Source organism: Marmota monax, unplaced genomic scaffold (assembly GCF_021218885.2).
Source record: "Marmota monax isolate L192 unplaced genomic scaffold, Marmota_monax_Labrador192_F-V1.1 WCK01_AAM20220418_F8-fsc00042, whole genome shotgun sequence".
Lineage (NCBI taxonomy): Eukaryota > Metazoa > Chordata > Mammalia > Rodentia > Sciuridae > Marmota > Marmota monax.
In genome coordinates this window covers 14712280-14728255 of record NW_026693008.1, presented here as the reverse complement: position 1 = coordinate 14728255, position 15976 = coordinate 14712280, and the positions used below count along the sequence as shown (strand labels likewise).

At 45.0% G+C, this 15976-nt stretch overlaps 1 protein-coding gene across 1 annotated transcript in view; it reads left to right on the top strand.

The window, feature by feature from the left end:
- Positions 1-15976, top strand: part of Rftn1 (raftlin, lipid raft linker 1) — a 199665-nt gene that overhangs the window by 153372 nt on the left and 30317 nt on the right. Inside the window, exon 7 of the mRNA XM_046453000.2 lies at positions 7266-7381. Coding sequence (XP_046308956.1) covers positions 7266-7381 — 116 coding nt within the window. The remainder of the gene's footprint in view (positions 1-7265; positions 7382-15976) is intronic.

Sequence of the window (15976 nt, the reverse complement as noted above, 5' to 3'; positions counted from 1 at the left end):
CAGGATTGGGCAGGTGGCTCCGGCTGGTGAGGCCCTACCCAGAGCCCTACCAGCTCAAGGCACATTGAAGGGACCTGTGCCCTGTAGGACTGTGCTGGGTGTGCTCCAGGCACTTCTACAGATCAGCTCATTCAGTCTTCATCCCAGTGGAATATAGTATAGGTGTGGAAACTGAGGCACAGAGACGTCACGTCATTGCCAAGGTTACCAGTTGGTAAGTACTTGGCCAGGCAGTGAGAGGAAGGAAGAGTGAGGATGATAGAAGAGATGTGGCCGTGTGGTGGGAGGTTGAGGGCCCCCAAAGGGCAGCCTGCTGGTGGGGAAAGGAGAGCTTAGGTCACCCCAGGAGACAGTAGGAATGAGCCCAGGGGCCACACAGCAGAGCAGACAGCCCTTGGGAGCCCCCAGACAGTGAGACGAAGGCCAGAGTCTGTATTTCTAGGGATGAGGAGGGTCCCTCCTGAGCCAGCTCTTGATGGCCCGGCTGGGAGGCTGCTTCCTCACCAAGGGCTTTACCCAGCCCCTTCGTCATCACTGGCCACCAGTCTGGTTGCCACCTTCATTTCTCCTTGCCCTGCCTTGGCCCCCGTGTCACCTGCCCTGTGTTCCTTACTCTGCCCTCATCCTTACCTGCCCCCCCCCCCGGCTCTGCCCCCTGGCTCTGCCCTGGCCTTCTTCCTGCCCTGGTTCTCTGCTTGCCCTGCCCTCTTCCAGTCCCTGTCCTGTCCTTGCCCTCTCCTACCCTGGTGGTCCTTCCTCTTTGTGTCAAAAAACACCTTCGTTGCCGATTGTCCAAACCAGAATTCAGTCCAGCAGCACATGCTGCATAAGGTGACCCTGTCCTCACTTCTCTCTCCACCTAGGAGAGCCTTTTTTCCTGCCCCTGCTTGATTAAAAGGAAGCTGGCCTCATCTCCTGCACAATGTCCTGCATTAGATCTGTCTGGTTCAGTGCCTTGTGGGGTCCTCTTTCTTTTTCTCTTTCTTTCTTTCTTTTTTTTGGCACTAGGGATTGAATCCAGGAGCACTTGACCTCTGAGCCACATCCCCAGCCCTATTTTGTGTTTTATTTAGAGATGGGGTCTCGTTGAGTTGCTTAGCACCTTGCTGTTGCTGAGGACTCCTGAGCCACCGGGATTATAGGTGTGTTCCACGGTGCTCAGCTATTGTCTTTTTGTAAGCTACTATTTCATTTAAACTGCAAGTTAGTTCTATAACCTTGATGAGTGAAAATCTAACTAGAGTACATTGCAGGTGATCTGCATGTTGTGTCACACAAGGGGTCACTTTACAGCCATGTATCTCCACTCCAACCCCTACTACATCATCCTCGGGTTTTTCCTTGATGCCCCGGCTTTGTCTAAATCCACCTTTTTTTTTTTTTTTGGACACCTAGCATATACTACAGATGTAAAAACATGTACATATTTCAAATTTTAAAAATAGTTTGTTTTATACAGATGTGCTTGCAAGTCCCCAGGCAGGGCCCTACCTCCTCAGACTCTTTAGCATCTCAGTGCCTGAACTCCCTAACCCCGAGGTAGAGGGTGCAGTGCAGTGGTCAGAGAGCACCAGCTCCATGACTCTGGAAACGTAGTCTGTCTGTCCATTACCTGCATCTGGCTCATTGTAGTAGTAGCTCAGTAAATGTTTCTTAGTTGTCGAAAGAGCACAGGCTTTGGGATCAAACCAACCACGTTTCAGATCTAGTTTGACCCTTGCATTCCATTTGAACATGGACAAGTTATTTAACTTTTGTAGTCTCCCTCATCTCATCTACTAAAAGGGAATGATGACTCTTGCAGAAATGTTGGGAGAGTTCTATGAGAAGTCATGAACCGGGTTGGGCAGAGAGCCTCACGTTCAGCCAGCACTGAATCAGAGTATTTCTGGTCAGGTTCATGACACTGAAACTTGCAGGCTGATCCTTGCTCTGAAGAGGAGTAATACCTTCTCTAGATGATTGAACACCTCAAAATGAGAATGCAGGAAGGAATGCAGGCCCGGAGCAGCAGTGGGGGCTCAAGAGGTAAGACAAGGCGGCGGCCTGCTGGGTCTTCCATTAATGGAGCCAGTAAGCAGTAGCATAATTGGAAAGCAGCATGGCACAGTTGTCCAGGATTTTGCATCTTGGCATGACCACACGTGCAATTATGGCTGTGTGGTTGACCGTGCCACTCCTAGAATCACAATGCTGAGAACATCTTACGGTTTCCAGCAGGGAACAGGACCCTTGAAGCAAGGAAACTGAGATCCTGCTACCTTGCTGTGGACAGTTTGTCCAGCCTCATTTGTTAAAAGGAGAACAGTAACATTTGTTTGTAAACCTGCAAAAGTAGACCAAATGCGTTGACTGCTTGCCCTGGTCTGGAGAGGGGCCAGCCCGACAGGCAGTCTTTACGCCTGTGGGAAGAGAGTGGTTGCCTCATAGACCTTACCTCTTGAGATAGCGTGGCAGATCTTTTCCCACATCCTTCTTGTAAATCATAAGCTTGGAATGTCAAGGTGGCCTTTTGCCAAAAGACCGGCATCAAATATTTATACAATACCAGGGCAAATAGCTTTTTGTGCACAGTAGGGAAGCATCTTTAGTTTAATAAAAAATGCAGTGATAATGGAATGTTTTCCATAGGCGGAGGGCAGTTTAACCTTTCTACATTGGGAGGCTTCGCTCTAAGATAGACCTATTTATACCCAACTGGGTGCACATTTCAGGGAGGCTGAGCCGTGAAGGTAATGAGGACATGGGGAGTGGACAGGGCCGTCAAAACAAGGGGCTCTTTAAAAGCCTGGCTGTCTGCTCTCTGTGGTTCATTGACTTTTTTGCTGTTACAGATGACCAAATTTTGACAGCTGTTCTGAACTCGCATGGTAGCCAAGCAGGTGAATCAGCGTTTTGGAGAGCAGAGCCCTGATAGAGGGGTGGGAGACAGGCAGTACATGGGTGGATGGTGAATGAGGATTTTTCACAGCCCCCCTCCCAGGCCCAGAACTTGGGAGGAAGGAGGGGAAGCTAGGCAGGAAATCTGGATGGGCTTCAAGTGACCCCTTCCTTCTCCTGGTCCCAACTTTGCTGCACTCTGCTGTTGGCAGGCTAAAGCCTGTTATGCTGTTTTTGTTGAAATGAGCACTTTAGTACTTAAAGCACATGGTAGGCATGCCTAGGGGACTTGAGTTCCTCTATTGAGGAGATGTGTGGGTGTAGAGGCTTTGGAGATTAGATTACTGTCATCCCTTGGTATCTACAGATGATTGGTTCTAGGACCACCCCTCAGATGCTAAAATTTGTGGATGGATGCTCAGTGCCTTCTATAAAATGGCTGATAATCTACATATATCTTCCTATGTACTTTAAGTCATCCCTGGATTCCTTATAGTAAATAATGTGTGTGTGAGATAAATAGTTGTTTTATTGTTTAGGGAATTATGACAAGGAGAACGTGTATACTTGTTCATTACAGCCTTTTTAAACTTGATCCATGGTTGGTCAAATCCATGGCTGTGGAACCTGCAGATAGATATAGAGGGGCTGGCTATAACACGTTAGTGTAGAAGCCTCAAGGAAATATGTGCTAGGTTGATATGATCTCAAAGGAATTACTGAGTGTGTTCTGGTCCCAGACATCCCCAGGTCAGGACTGGGATGCTTTGTTCAAAGGGGTTTATTTGGGGAACCCTGCTATGACAGAGCCTCTACCTCTGGAACATTGCTGAGGGTTTAACAAAGCTGTTTGTTCTGGATCTGAGATACTTGTGTTACGGTCATCTGAGGAGTGGCTCTTTCTCCCGGGTCACCTACATAAAACATCCTAGGAGTTCAGTGAACTAACACTGGGGGGAATCTATTCTGTGAAGCAGATGAAAGAGGCAAGCTTAGCACTTGTCAAGGCTGTTGAATAACATTCTCAGAATAGGAAAAAAGAAACTAGTACATGACATTGCTTTACCCACAGGGATTTTACTGGAAATGGAGCATTATCTTACCAGGTTGTGTTATTATCTGGATAAAGCTTCATTGCTCCAGGAAACACCCATGGTTTATTAGGCTGTTCAGAATTCTGTGTTCTGGAATAAAGACTATCCTTGTCCCCCAGGCTGAGCAGAGTACACGGGTCTCATGTAGGTTGGGCACTGTATCAGTCAGCTATTGCCATAATAATGCTGTGTAACAGACCATTTCAGAGCTCACTGGTGTAGAGAATAGTAGTTTATTCCATTGGATTTTCTGGTTGGCTGGAGCTGCTTTGTTGGCAGCCCTGATGATCCCAGATGAGCTCACAGGTCTGCAGGTCGGCTAATCTAAGCTGGCACCATTGGGGTAGCTCTGCTTCACATGTCTTTTATCTTTTAGGAACTAGCTGGTTTCTAAAGTGGTAGCAGAGACATGGGAGATCAAGCTCAACCACACATGTGCATTTCTTGCCTCTCACCTGTTAGCATCCCATTGGCCAACCAAGCCATGTGGATAAACCCTTCATTGGCTGTTCTCCCCATCAGTCATTTCAGTGTTGATGTCCCTCATGATTCTGTAGTTTGTCTGGTCTTTGGCTGCCTTTCACTGTCTGCATTTATGTGCAGGCTGCTCCCTCCTCTTCCTGGTACTCTCGAGCCCTGCAGATCCATACCCACATACTTTGTTAATTCATTTCTATCTCTACTCAAAGTGGAAAGCTCTAACCTTATCACCCCTTTCAAAAATAGCCACCAGCACCGCCTCCACCTTGGCTCTCTTCATAGCTTACTATTTCTATAGCATTTGTCACTTTTGACATTTTGCTCTTGTCTCCCTCCTCCACTGCAAGATAGGCTCTGTCTTGCTGCTTAGGGGATCTCTAGTGACCCAGAGTGCTCGGCACATAATGGTGGTCAGGAGGTGTCAGAATGATCCAGTGAGTAGCCAAAGGTCACTCGGGGTGAGCTTGAGTGTTTCCAGGAACACATTGCTTACCCTTCTAGGCCCAATTTTCCATTTCTAGACTTAACTCTAAGAAGGTCCTCTCCACTTAGATTGTGTCCCCATTGTTTCTACAGTTTTTTGGAGTCTCTTTCTGCTTTCCAGAGCCACATAGGTGTGCTGTCCATTTACCTGTGTTACACCTGTATTGACTCTTAATTAGCCTTGCAAAGGAGGATAAACAAGAAAATTCAAATTATATACCTAATTCCACCACTCACACCTGCTTCTAGGATTTTACTTATGTCCTTAAAGTTTATTTGTCAGGACATTTTTAACATAAAAATTCACATTTTTTAAAAAATTTTCTTTTAGTTGTTGATGGACTTTAATGTCTTTATTTTTATGTGGTGCTGAGAATCGAACCCAGTGCCTCATGTATGCTAGGTGAGCACACTACCACTGAGCCACAACCCCAGCCCCCAAAATTTACATTTGAAACACAAAAAAAGAGCTGTATCAAGCTCATACTTCAGTTCTATATTCTGTTTTCTTTCCTTTTATAATATTGTACATGAAGCATTCTCTTGAATCATTAAATTCCCATGATATTTTGCGGGGTAACACTACAGTGTTTGGAAATCTGATTTATTCAGCTATTTTTCTATGGTTGACTATTTGGATTATTGAACATTTAGATTTTTCTTAAGTAATTTTATAAGAAATGCTTGTAGATAATTATTTGATGGCACTGGTGGATATTGCCTAGGACAGGCTAAAAGAGGTAGAATTTTAGCCTGTCAAGGCAGGCACTTTGGACATTATTAAACTGCCCTCTAAAAAAAAAAAAATGGAATAGTCAAAATTCCCTTAAACCCTGTAAACTTTCCTGTAACTCTACTCGTAGTGAGAATTCTCTTTTCAAAATTTGCTGATCTGATTTAAAAAAAAAAAAAAAAAAAAAAGCTTGAGGTTTTATTTTCCCTCAATATTTGCTGGTTATGGAGAAAGAATTAAATAATTGTTCATGTTTTTGCCCATTTCTAGTATTTTAATTATTGATTCATAAACTCTTTGTATATGAAGAATATTAAGCTTCACCTTTTATTTTTGTTACACTTGTAAATGATTTTCTCATGTTGATGACTTTTAAATTTTGTTTATAGGAGTCTGTGGGGAAAATAAGCTACAGATAGTTATGTGTTCACATTTGTCATTTTTGTGTGTGAGACTTCTGAATATACGAACAGTTCCAGGAATTCCAGTGTGATTCAGGGGGCTTTCTGAATTTCTCTCCGTTCCCTATGAAAAAATGTTCATGTTAATGTGCATTTCTCCTATTAAAAATTGTCCTTTGAAAATAGTATATCATTGAAAAAGGTTCTGTATTTGTATTAGTCTGCTAGAGTTACCATAGTGAAATACCACAGACCAGGTGGCTTAAATAGTAAATCCATGTTTATATTCTCCCATTACTGGAGGCTGGAAGCCCACCATCAAAGTTGCAGGGTTGGTTTCTGGTGAGGGCTCTCTTCCTGGCTTGCAAGCAGCCACCATCTTGCTGTGTCCTCACATGGACCAGGGTGCACACCCTGGGTGAGGGTGCTAAGAGAGATATCTGGTGTATGTGTGTGGCCCCCCTTTGGATCCTCAGCAGGGACAGGATCCTGTTCTATTTTTCTTTATATCCCCATTGCCCACAACCATCCCTGTATATTTAATGTGTGGTTGTTGAATTGTACAGAACTTGGAACCCAACACATTGATTAGAGCAATTGCCCAAGGAAACGTTTTCAATGGTCAGTCATTTGGAAACTCCTCCTCCCCACCCTGCCCGATTCCACCTCTTGACAAGAATTGCCTGAAATGTCGTGGGTACAGCAGCCACATCACGTGAGCCTCCTAGAATCAGCACTTCCCGAAGGCTCCTGACAGGCTCAGATCTTGTTTCATCTACCCCTCCTTAAAAAAAAAAAAAAAAAAAATCCTTCTCACCTAAATATAGTTTTCTTCTAAAAACTGCCTCTAAATGGCTGTGTTTTACCCTGGATAAGTTCTCCCCAGCGCTTCCTGACGCTGGAGCGTGAAAAGGAAGGTAAACGAGTGAAATCAATGGTGATTGCTAACAATGAAATGTGGGCTCATAAAATCAAGGATATTATTCAAAACTGCGAGGTAAATTAGTCTCATTCATTCTGATGGGGCTAGACTCTATGGCTGTGTGTGCCTTCTTTAATTAACATGCTGAAAAGATGTTCTGATTGGGATTATTAATGAATGCAGTGAAAATTTTGCTGCTTGTAAAGCTTCTGCCACAGACGGCTTACACAGCCCCCCTGTTTTTGTTTTTTTTTTTTTTTTTCTTTCCACAGATTCCTTACACGGCTTGACAGATGGAGTATTCATCTTTGAAGCTGTTTCCACAGAAGATAGCAAAACCATACAGGGCTATGATGCTATTGTTGTTGAACAATGGACAGTCCTGGAAGTAAGTGTGGGGTTGGCAGTGGGCGCTTCTTTTGTTTGGGCAGAGATTATTTTATCTGCTTGCTCCATTCCACAACTGACCGACTGACCATGGGGCTGCTGCTCAGCTGTGGCTGTCTTCTGAAAGGGAGTTCACCTGGGTAAACTTAGGAGGACCCCCTTAGTATCCTCCCAGGCCTCCCCAACCCCCTTAGGGGTAGGTTCCACAATTCCCTTTGTGAAAAAAATAACTATGCTGCATGTGCCAGACCCTGGGGTGGAAAGAGTCGTCTTTCATTAATTTGCATATCACTGAAAACTCTAAGTGACATAAGTGACATAATGAGGCAAGCGTGTATTTTGTGGCCTCTGTAATAATAAGAGTAATATTGTTCATGGAGCTAGAGCCCCTGGCCTCCCTCTGCCAGCCATCCTTAGAAGAGACTTCTGCCCAGGAGCTGGCTCAATCTTCACCATAAACCTATAAGTATTGTGCTGTGATTGCCTGGTTTCACAGTTAGGAAACTGAGGCACAGAGAAATAAAGTCCTACACCCAAGGTTTATGCAGCAAGTGCTGCATTATGTGTTTGAGAAATGATGAACCACAGGGCCATCAAAAGGCTATGGGCAGAGGAATTCCTCTGGCCATGGTCCTCTGGTGCGCTGAAGGAGCTGGCTGACTTCTAAGATTCGCTGACCTTTCTCCAACTAGGAAGCACAGAGGTGGTAAACCAGGCTCTTGTGCATACAGCATCTGGGATGTAAAGGCATGGAGGACTGATTTCTGAATGTCCTGGCAGGGCCCAGGGTTGACACTGTCTCAAGGGCTCTCCAGGCCAGAGTGAGACAGAGGTGGATGTAGCTCTTTGTGGGGCACATGGGACCCCCAGGCAGCTAGTGCTGGCCACACAGGTTGTATTTGCCATGCTCGAAGCCTGGAGGCTATCTCTGGCCTGGTTGGTGGGTGGAAGTAAGATGCCCCCAGGGCAAACTGCTACTCAACCTTTAAGCCATAGCAGTTCCCAGCAGGTGTGAAATGAGAAGCTGGGCTTCTGGGACCATGCCTACTTTCCAGCAGTGATGGGGAATAAGTGCTTATAAGTATGCCAACCGTGAGTATGCAGAGAAACTGGACTAATCAAAAATGGGCATTGTGAGGTCCATAGCATCCATTAGTGGAGGGGCCAGAAGTCCTTAGGGTGTATGTTGCAAGGGAAAACAGAAACCAGGTGATAAGCTGGGCTCCACCAGTTACTCTCATGAGACCTTTGTGCCCCAGGCTCTCTCCAGCCTCCATGTCCCTAACTGGAAGTGGAGTGCAGAGGAAGTGAGGCCCAGTCTGGTATGCAGAGCCCAGTGTGGGCGGGACATGCAACCTCCTAGGCTCCTGCACTTTCTCCACTGGCACAGGTGCTATTCATCCAGCTGGTGGTAGGATGAAGGCCATGGGTGGGGATATAAAATACAGTAGAGTAGGAGGATGAGTGGCTCAAGGGCCTGATTAAAACAGGACCAAGCTTTTTGTCCAGTGGCCTGCAGACCTCAGCATCTGGTTTGCTCAGCAACAGAAGTTATGCATGGGTGTACCCAGGAATGTGTGTGTATAGAAGTAATTGTCAGGCCATGGGAATGAGTGTGGAGCTCCTTGTCATCTGCATGTGGCTGCTTAGGGAGGGGCTTTGTGGTTTTCTCAAGAAAGGTGACTTGGTGATAGTGCTCGTCTAAAACTGCAGTTCCCAAAGTGTGGTCCCAGGGCCAGCTGCATCACCACCACCTGGAAAGTTGTTAGAAATTCAGATTCTCAGGCCCAACCTCAGACCTACTGAACCAGAAACACTCCTGTGTTTTGAAAAACTTTCCAGGAGATTCTGATACTCACTCCATTAAGAACCAGTGTCTAGAAGGACTCTCTGCAGAGGTCTGTGTGCTGTGACACACGACTGAATCAGTCAGGGTCACTCCAGGTGAATTGGTCTGGCTACTAAATAACCACAGAGACAGAAAATACATTTTGGGGGGGTTCAGTGATGGCTTCTTGACCTCAGCTCCCACAAGGGAGACCAGAGAGGCAGGCAAAAGAGAAGGGAGCACACCTGAAACCCTATTTATTGGGGGGAAGACACTCTAGAAAGTTCTACCCAAGTTAAGGTAAGGGTTTGGGTTTCAGGGGGTTGCTTGGTAGTGTCTTGTGGTCAGCAGATTGACATCTTGGAAAGCCACACCCATCTCAGGTGCTGTGTGGGGATCATAGGCAGAGCAAGAGGAAGGGCACACATACACAGCAAAGCCCAGTCAGTCAGTCTGGTTCCCTCATATGCTCAAATGCGCATAGCTCATATACACAGCCCGTGGCTGGCTCACGACATCTGTGGTCATGCCTTATTTGATGACAGGCATGAGGGGAAGAGAGGTCACTTATTTACCTTTCTCCCGCTTTGAAACTGCAACCTTGGTGAATAACTGGAGTAAAGGTGAACTTGGATGTGCTCTGACTTATGATGGGGTAATCATAAACACATCTGAAATCGAAAATATTTTAAGTCAAAAATGCTTTTGATACACCTAGCCTACTGAGCACCCTACCTTAGTAACTGCACACCGTGGAGCCCTAGTTGTTTCTCCTAATGATTGTGTGGCTGACTGGGAGCTGCTCCCCCCTGCAGCTCAGAGTATTGTCCTGCCTATCACTGGCCTGGGGAAGGAGCATATTCAAAATCTGATGTATGGTTTTTATTGAATGTATATCACTTTTTGTGCCATTGTTTGAAAAGGTCAAACCACTGTCAGTCTGGGCCATCCATCTGTACATAAAATATTTGTGGGAGGGAATTGAGGTTACAAACTAAAATAAGGAGATAGTTATCTTTGTAATAGAAAAAGAGATCACTTCTATGGTTAAGATATTTGATTAGGAAAGATTAATGTGTATTCACAATTGTTTTCTGGAATTGTAGGTTGATTTCCATTGCTTGTCAACTTTTTCTGTCAGATGTTTGAACTTTTTTCATTTTGACGTCTCATTTGGTTTCCTCATCTCTTTGATATTGGTTTCAGGAGCTGATCTCCCCTTCACAAATGCAGGTGTTTTCCCAGGAATCCTTGGAAATCAGGTTTTAAAGATCTATAGTTGGCTTGGTGGCATTTACTAGTCATCAAAGTGGGTTCTGTGCCTCTCTCCCAAACTCCACATTGAGTGACATCAGGTTCCAGATTTGAAATTGACCATGGTGGAAGTATTTACACCATGGAAATCTGTGTGTGTGTGTGTGTGTGTGTGTTTGTGTATGTGTAAATATATAATATATAGTATATATTTTTGCCCCGCTTTGGAGAGCCAGTTATAACTTTTACCAGATACACTGGATAGGCTTTTATTTCATCACCTTTCACCACTATGATTCAAAGGCTGCCAATTAAGCAGAAAAAGATTCTATTAATGTTAGTGGGAGGTTGGAGGGACTGGGGATTGAACTCAGGGGCACTCCACCACTGAGCCACCTCTTCAGCCCTGTTTTGTATTTTATTTAGAGTCAGGGTCTCACTGAGTTGCTTAGTGCCTTGCTTTTGCTGAGGCTGGCTTTTGAACTCGCAATCCTCCTGCCTCAGCCTCCTGAACTGCTGGGATTTCAGGCATTCACCACCACACCTGGTGTTTATTAATTTTTATAATAGTAATAACAGATCAGTGGCTTTTATATTGTTGTTCACTGGTTTTTCTCTGCACAAGTCTTCAGACCTGCTCTTCCCTTTGTTCTCTGAAGCAGCCCTGAATTTCCCACAGCAGAAGCATACCTCAGCCCCCATTAGCAGCAGCACCAGCCTCTGAGATTGCCATCTTCCAAGGGCACAAGGAGGGGATTCCTCAGAGCAGACTACCTGTGGTTTATGGGTGTCTCTTTCTCCTGTAGCTGGTGTGGACTCGGCTCATAGATCACTTCCTGTCTAGTAAAAGACCCCTCCACCCCTGTATTCACTGATAATCTGTGCATTGGCCTGGAAATACCCATCTCTGTTCTCTAGGGCATTCCAGTAAATGCTTCCCCAATTGGGCTGCAGATCTTTTAAGTCAGCCCATGGGTAGACTAGTTCTCAAAATTGATTTTGTGTCAAAATCACCTGCAGAGCTTTTTAAAACATAGATATCTGGGTTCTAACCTCAGAGTTTCCTCTTGAGTAGGTATCTTAGTCTTCTAGGGTATCTAGTAGGTATCTTAGTCTTCTGGCAGCTTCCACTGCCAGAACAAAATACCACAGACTAAGTGGCTTACATAACAAAAATTTCTTCTCAGATTTCTAGTTCTGGAATCTGGAAAGTCTAGGATCAGGTTTTTACCAGGGTTTGGTTTCTGGTGAGCAGAGTGCATGAGCCCTCTGATGTCTGTCTCTCTATGAGGACACCAATCCCATAGGATCAGGGGCCCACCTTTATTATTTCATTTTACTTCTTTAGAGGCCTCATCTGCCCTCTGGGGCTCAGAGGTTCAACATGCAAATTGGTGGGGGTGGGAAGCACAAAACATTCCATCTATAGTTGTGGGTCTGATGGGCCAAGAATCTGCATTTCCAGTACCTGGTCAAGTGAGCTGATGTTGCTCGTCTAGGAACCACACTTTAAAAATTCCAGCCTTGGAGGAATTTAGTATTTAGAGCTTATTTACCAGTACAGTGAGCAGTGTTCACTTGGGGACAGTTTTGCCTATGGCTCAGCTCTTTGAAGAGGCTGTCACACCCACTCCCCCAACCCCACAGACAGCCCTCTCCAGGCCATGTGGATATTCTCCATCTCTAACAGCTTCCACTGCCAGAATCCAGCTACTTCCTCTCTTCCCCACCCTTTTGACCTTTGGGAAAGCTCTTTCCTGTTTAATCCCTGGGCAGGTCCCTTTTGGCTTATAGTTGACCCTGTTTTTCTGGCAACCACTGTCCTCCCCGACCTAACCTCCTGGGCTCTGACCACAAAACACTCTGACCAACTCTTTTCCCACAACTGGAACTGCTCTGCCCCTTTCCTGCCTCATTATTTCTGTGCTTGTACCCCAGCTCTGTTTGCAGGGGTGCTGTTCCAGCCCTGCCACTCCACCCTGGCTTCCCTCCTTACGCACCATGAGCGCGCACACCGTTTCACCAGAAGGCCGACCTGGCTCTTCTGGGCTCTGCAGATGTGCAGCATGTTGAGATGAGGGTGTAGATTCTGGAGTCTGGCCAGGGACAGCATCCTGGCCCTCCAATTCCCAGCTGAGCAATTGAGTGTAGGTAGGAAAAGCAAACCAATCCCTGTTTTTCCAATTTTTTTTTTTCAGTTTTATAAATGGAGATACTAGTAACAAAATCTCAAAGCTGATGAAAATTAAAGGAGAAACTATTTAGAACCTGGCACAGAGTAAGCCCCTGGTAAACAGCACTTTTTATCAGTCTCCTGATATCATCAGTGAGACAGATCCTCTACCTCTACTGCCTTCATTTATTCTAAAAACAGAGAAGGCTGGGCTAATGCACATGTGCCGACAAATACAAATGACTGCATTTTTCTCAGTTGCAAGCCCACAGCTTCAAATTTAAAAGCATTTGTGAGGAAAGTAACAGTCCATCCACAGGGCGTTCTGTAGGTATTTTGTGGACTTTCTTTGATTTTACAATCTGGAGTGTAAGCAGGAATGGTAATTCTTTGAATGGAAAGGGGAAGGACTGCAGAGACGGACAGGTAAAGAGCAAGACAGACACACAGAAGTCCTCTTCTTTGAATGTTGTACCTGGACTATACAGCCCCCTGGAGTCTGTAGATACCTCCAGGTGTCCTGAACATGGATCTTTCTCCATCATCGTCCCTCTCCCTGGAATGTGTTTCTAGTTTACTAGTGCTCCTTGTGACATTTGGTGCCATAAAAGAACATAAGGCTGCGGATGTTAGCAGATGCAATCGGTATGCAGCTGGTTAACTCACTGAAGAGGCCAGAGACGGAGAACCTAAGATCATGTTTGCACCTAACACGTTTTTTTTTTTTTTTTTTTTTTTTTTAAAATACAAAATATGTAAACTCACATCCACATTCATTTTGAATTCTGGGTCTGCTGATTGGAATTTCACTTCACCTGTCTTGTATAAACCTTACTTAAGGTGTGCTACCAACAACAAGCAGCATTCGTTTCTTGAAAGTATAGGAAAGGGATCTGAGTGCAGAATCCATTGTCTTAATTTGTTTCTAGTCTTTTCCAACATCCCCTCCCCTGACTCTAATTCAATCACAGTTGTCTTCCCCACCCCCCCAGCACTAAGGATTGAATCCATGGGCATTTTACCACTGAGCTCAGGCCACAGCTCTTTTTATTTTGCTCAGTTGCCAAGAGTCTGGTCTTGAATTTACTGTCTCTGCCTCCTGAGTTGCTAGGATTACAGGCATGTGACAAGCCAGTGTGGTCTCCATAATTGGTCTTTTTTTTTTTTGGTGCCAAGATTTAATTCGGGGGCATTTGACCACTGAGCCACATCCCCAGCCCTATTTTATATTTTATTTAGAGACGGAGTCTCACTGAGTTGTTTAGTGCTTTGCTTTTGCTGAGGCTGGCTTTGAACTCGTGATCCTCCTGCCTCAGCCTCCTGATCTACTGGGATTACAGGCATGTACCACCATGCTCAGCCATAGTTAGTCATTTTTAACTGGCTGTCCTTTGTTCAGTCTCTGTGAAGGACCCAATATGGTTTTCTGAGAAGTATCTTTTTGTGCACTCGGAGTTTATCATTCTAGATAAATTAAGATGTGTAATGATGGTTCTGGGTCTGACTTAAATAGTCCTGGGAACATGTGACACCCACCCAGTGTGCTCCGTTGGTGATGGCAGAGGGGCGTGATGGGTGTGCTGGAGAGCAGCTGCTGTCTGTGAGGCCCTGACCTCCTGATCTGGACATGGACTTCTGCTAGTCCACCCGAAGAGGCACATGGCTCGCGGATGCCCATGACGGCCTCTAAGAAGACATATTTGGTCCTGTGAGGTACGAGGAAGGCAGATCTTCTCCATCCTCAGTTCTCTCTGTTGTTCATCTCATTCTATTGGCTTCTGCTCACTTTCTAGTCTGTTGAGACATTTGTAGTCATGGTTATATCATACTGGACTTGGAGGATCATCCTAGTTTTGGCTTCTCTGAAGTTTCACGTATAATGTGGTTCCCATGTGGTATGAGCATTGAGCAGACTAGATCAAGGTCACAGCCCCTTGGCATGATGTAGAGGTCTCTCCTCCAGTCCCTATATATAACCTAATCCTTCTGTAATCCTCTCAGGTGGCCCTTTGGATCTACTGTATACTTTCTCATTTATCCCTGAGGGTCTCATGGGAGGCTGTTTTGCTGTAACTGAAATCTGCTCTGTCCGTTAATCCTGTGCAGTAGATGTTGGGCCTCACCTGTTCTAAGTGAGCTTCTGCTGGGTTCTGGGGATCAATTTTGATTCCAGGGACTCCCAACCATCTCTTTTAAGAATCCACACTAGAATTTTCTTTTTTTTTTTTTTTTTTTTAATTTTTTATTGTGGGTTGTTCAAAACATTACAAATTTCTTGACATATCATATTCCACACTTTGATTCTAGTGGGTTATGAACTCCCACCTTCACCCCATACACAGATTGCAGATTCACATCAGTTACACATCCATTGATTTACAAATTGCACAGACACACTAGAATTTTCTAGGAAAAAAAAACACATCCATTTCTAGGGTGTCTAGAATGCACCTCCTTCTGCTCTTGACGAAGGAGCCAATATTTGTTCTCTTTAAGCCATCTGGCAGTTTTTTTTTCATTGCCATAGTTCTCCAAGATAATTATTTTGGCTTTGAGATCATAGTCTTAAGTGCCAGAGTCTGCAGTTCTCTGCCTTTTCCCTGTGAGTCATTCAGGTGGTTTTTCTATGGATAATCATTCCCATGAAAGGGCCAGGAATGGAGGCACAAGCCTCTCCCAGGCAGCAACTCCATCTCTTCTGGCCCCAGAGCACATCACGGCAGGGGGCGGCGAGGGTGGTCCTCTGCAGCACCTCACATCTGTTCCAGCAGCTCTCAGTGCTTTGACTTTTATCCTGTCCTGGTGTGTCCCCCCTGGCCTTGAGGGTGACAGGCCAGTGTGCTGTAGATAGTACAGCTGAGCACCCTTTCCTTACAATCTCCAGGCTGGACCCCTTTAAAAACATCAGGTCCGCTTTGGAAGACAGAGCACCAACCTCTATTACATTTTTAAAATTCCCACCTCTCCCACGATTTAGTAGCTCCAGGTCTCGTGTTAATCTCTCCTAGAGAAACAAATGCATTTATTCACAAGAATGTACACATGAGGATATTATCTCAACAGTATGTACAGCAACAAAGGAAATGACATACATGTCCATTGGTAGGGGAATGGCTAAATAAAGGGAGGTACATTATTATGCATGAGGTCATTCACCTTAAACTGACACAGAAGGACTTCCATAAAATGTTAAGAGAAAAAAGTTGCACAATGATACGGTGATGGTTAATTTTATGTGCCACTTTGGCTGTTTGATTAAACACCAGTCTAGATGTTGTTGGGAAGGTATTTTTAGATATGATTTAACATTCACACCATTAAAAGGCTAAAGCAGATGACAC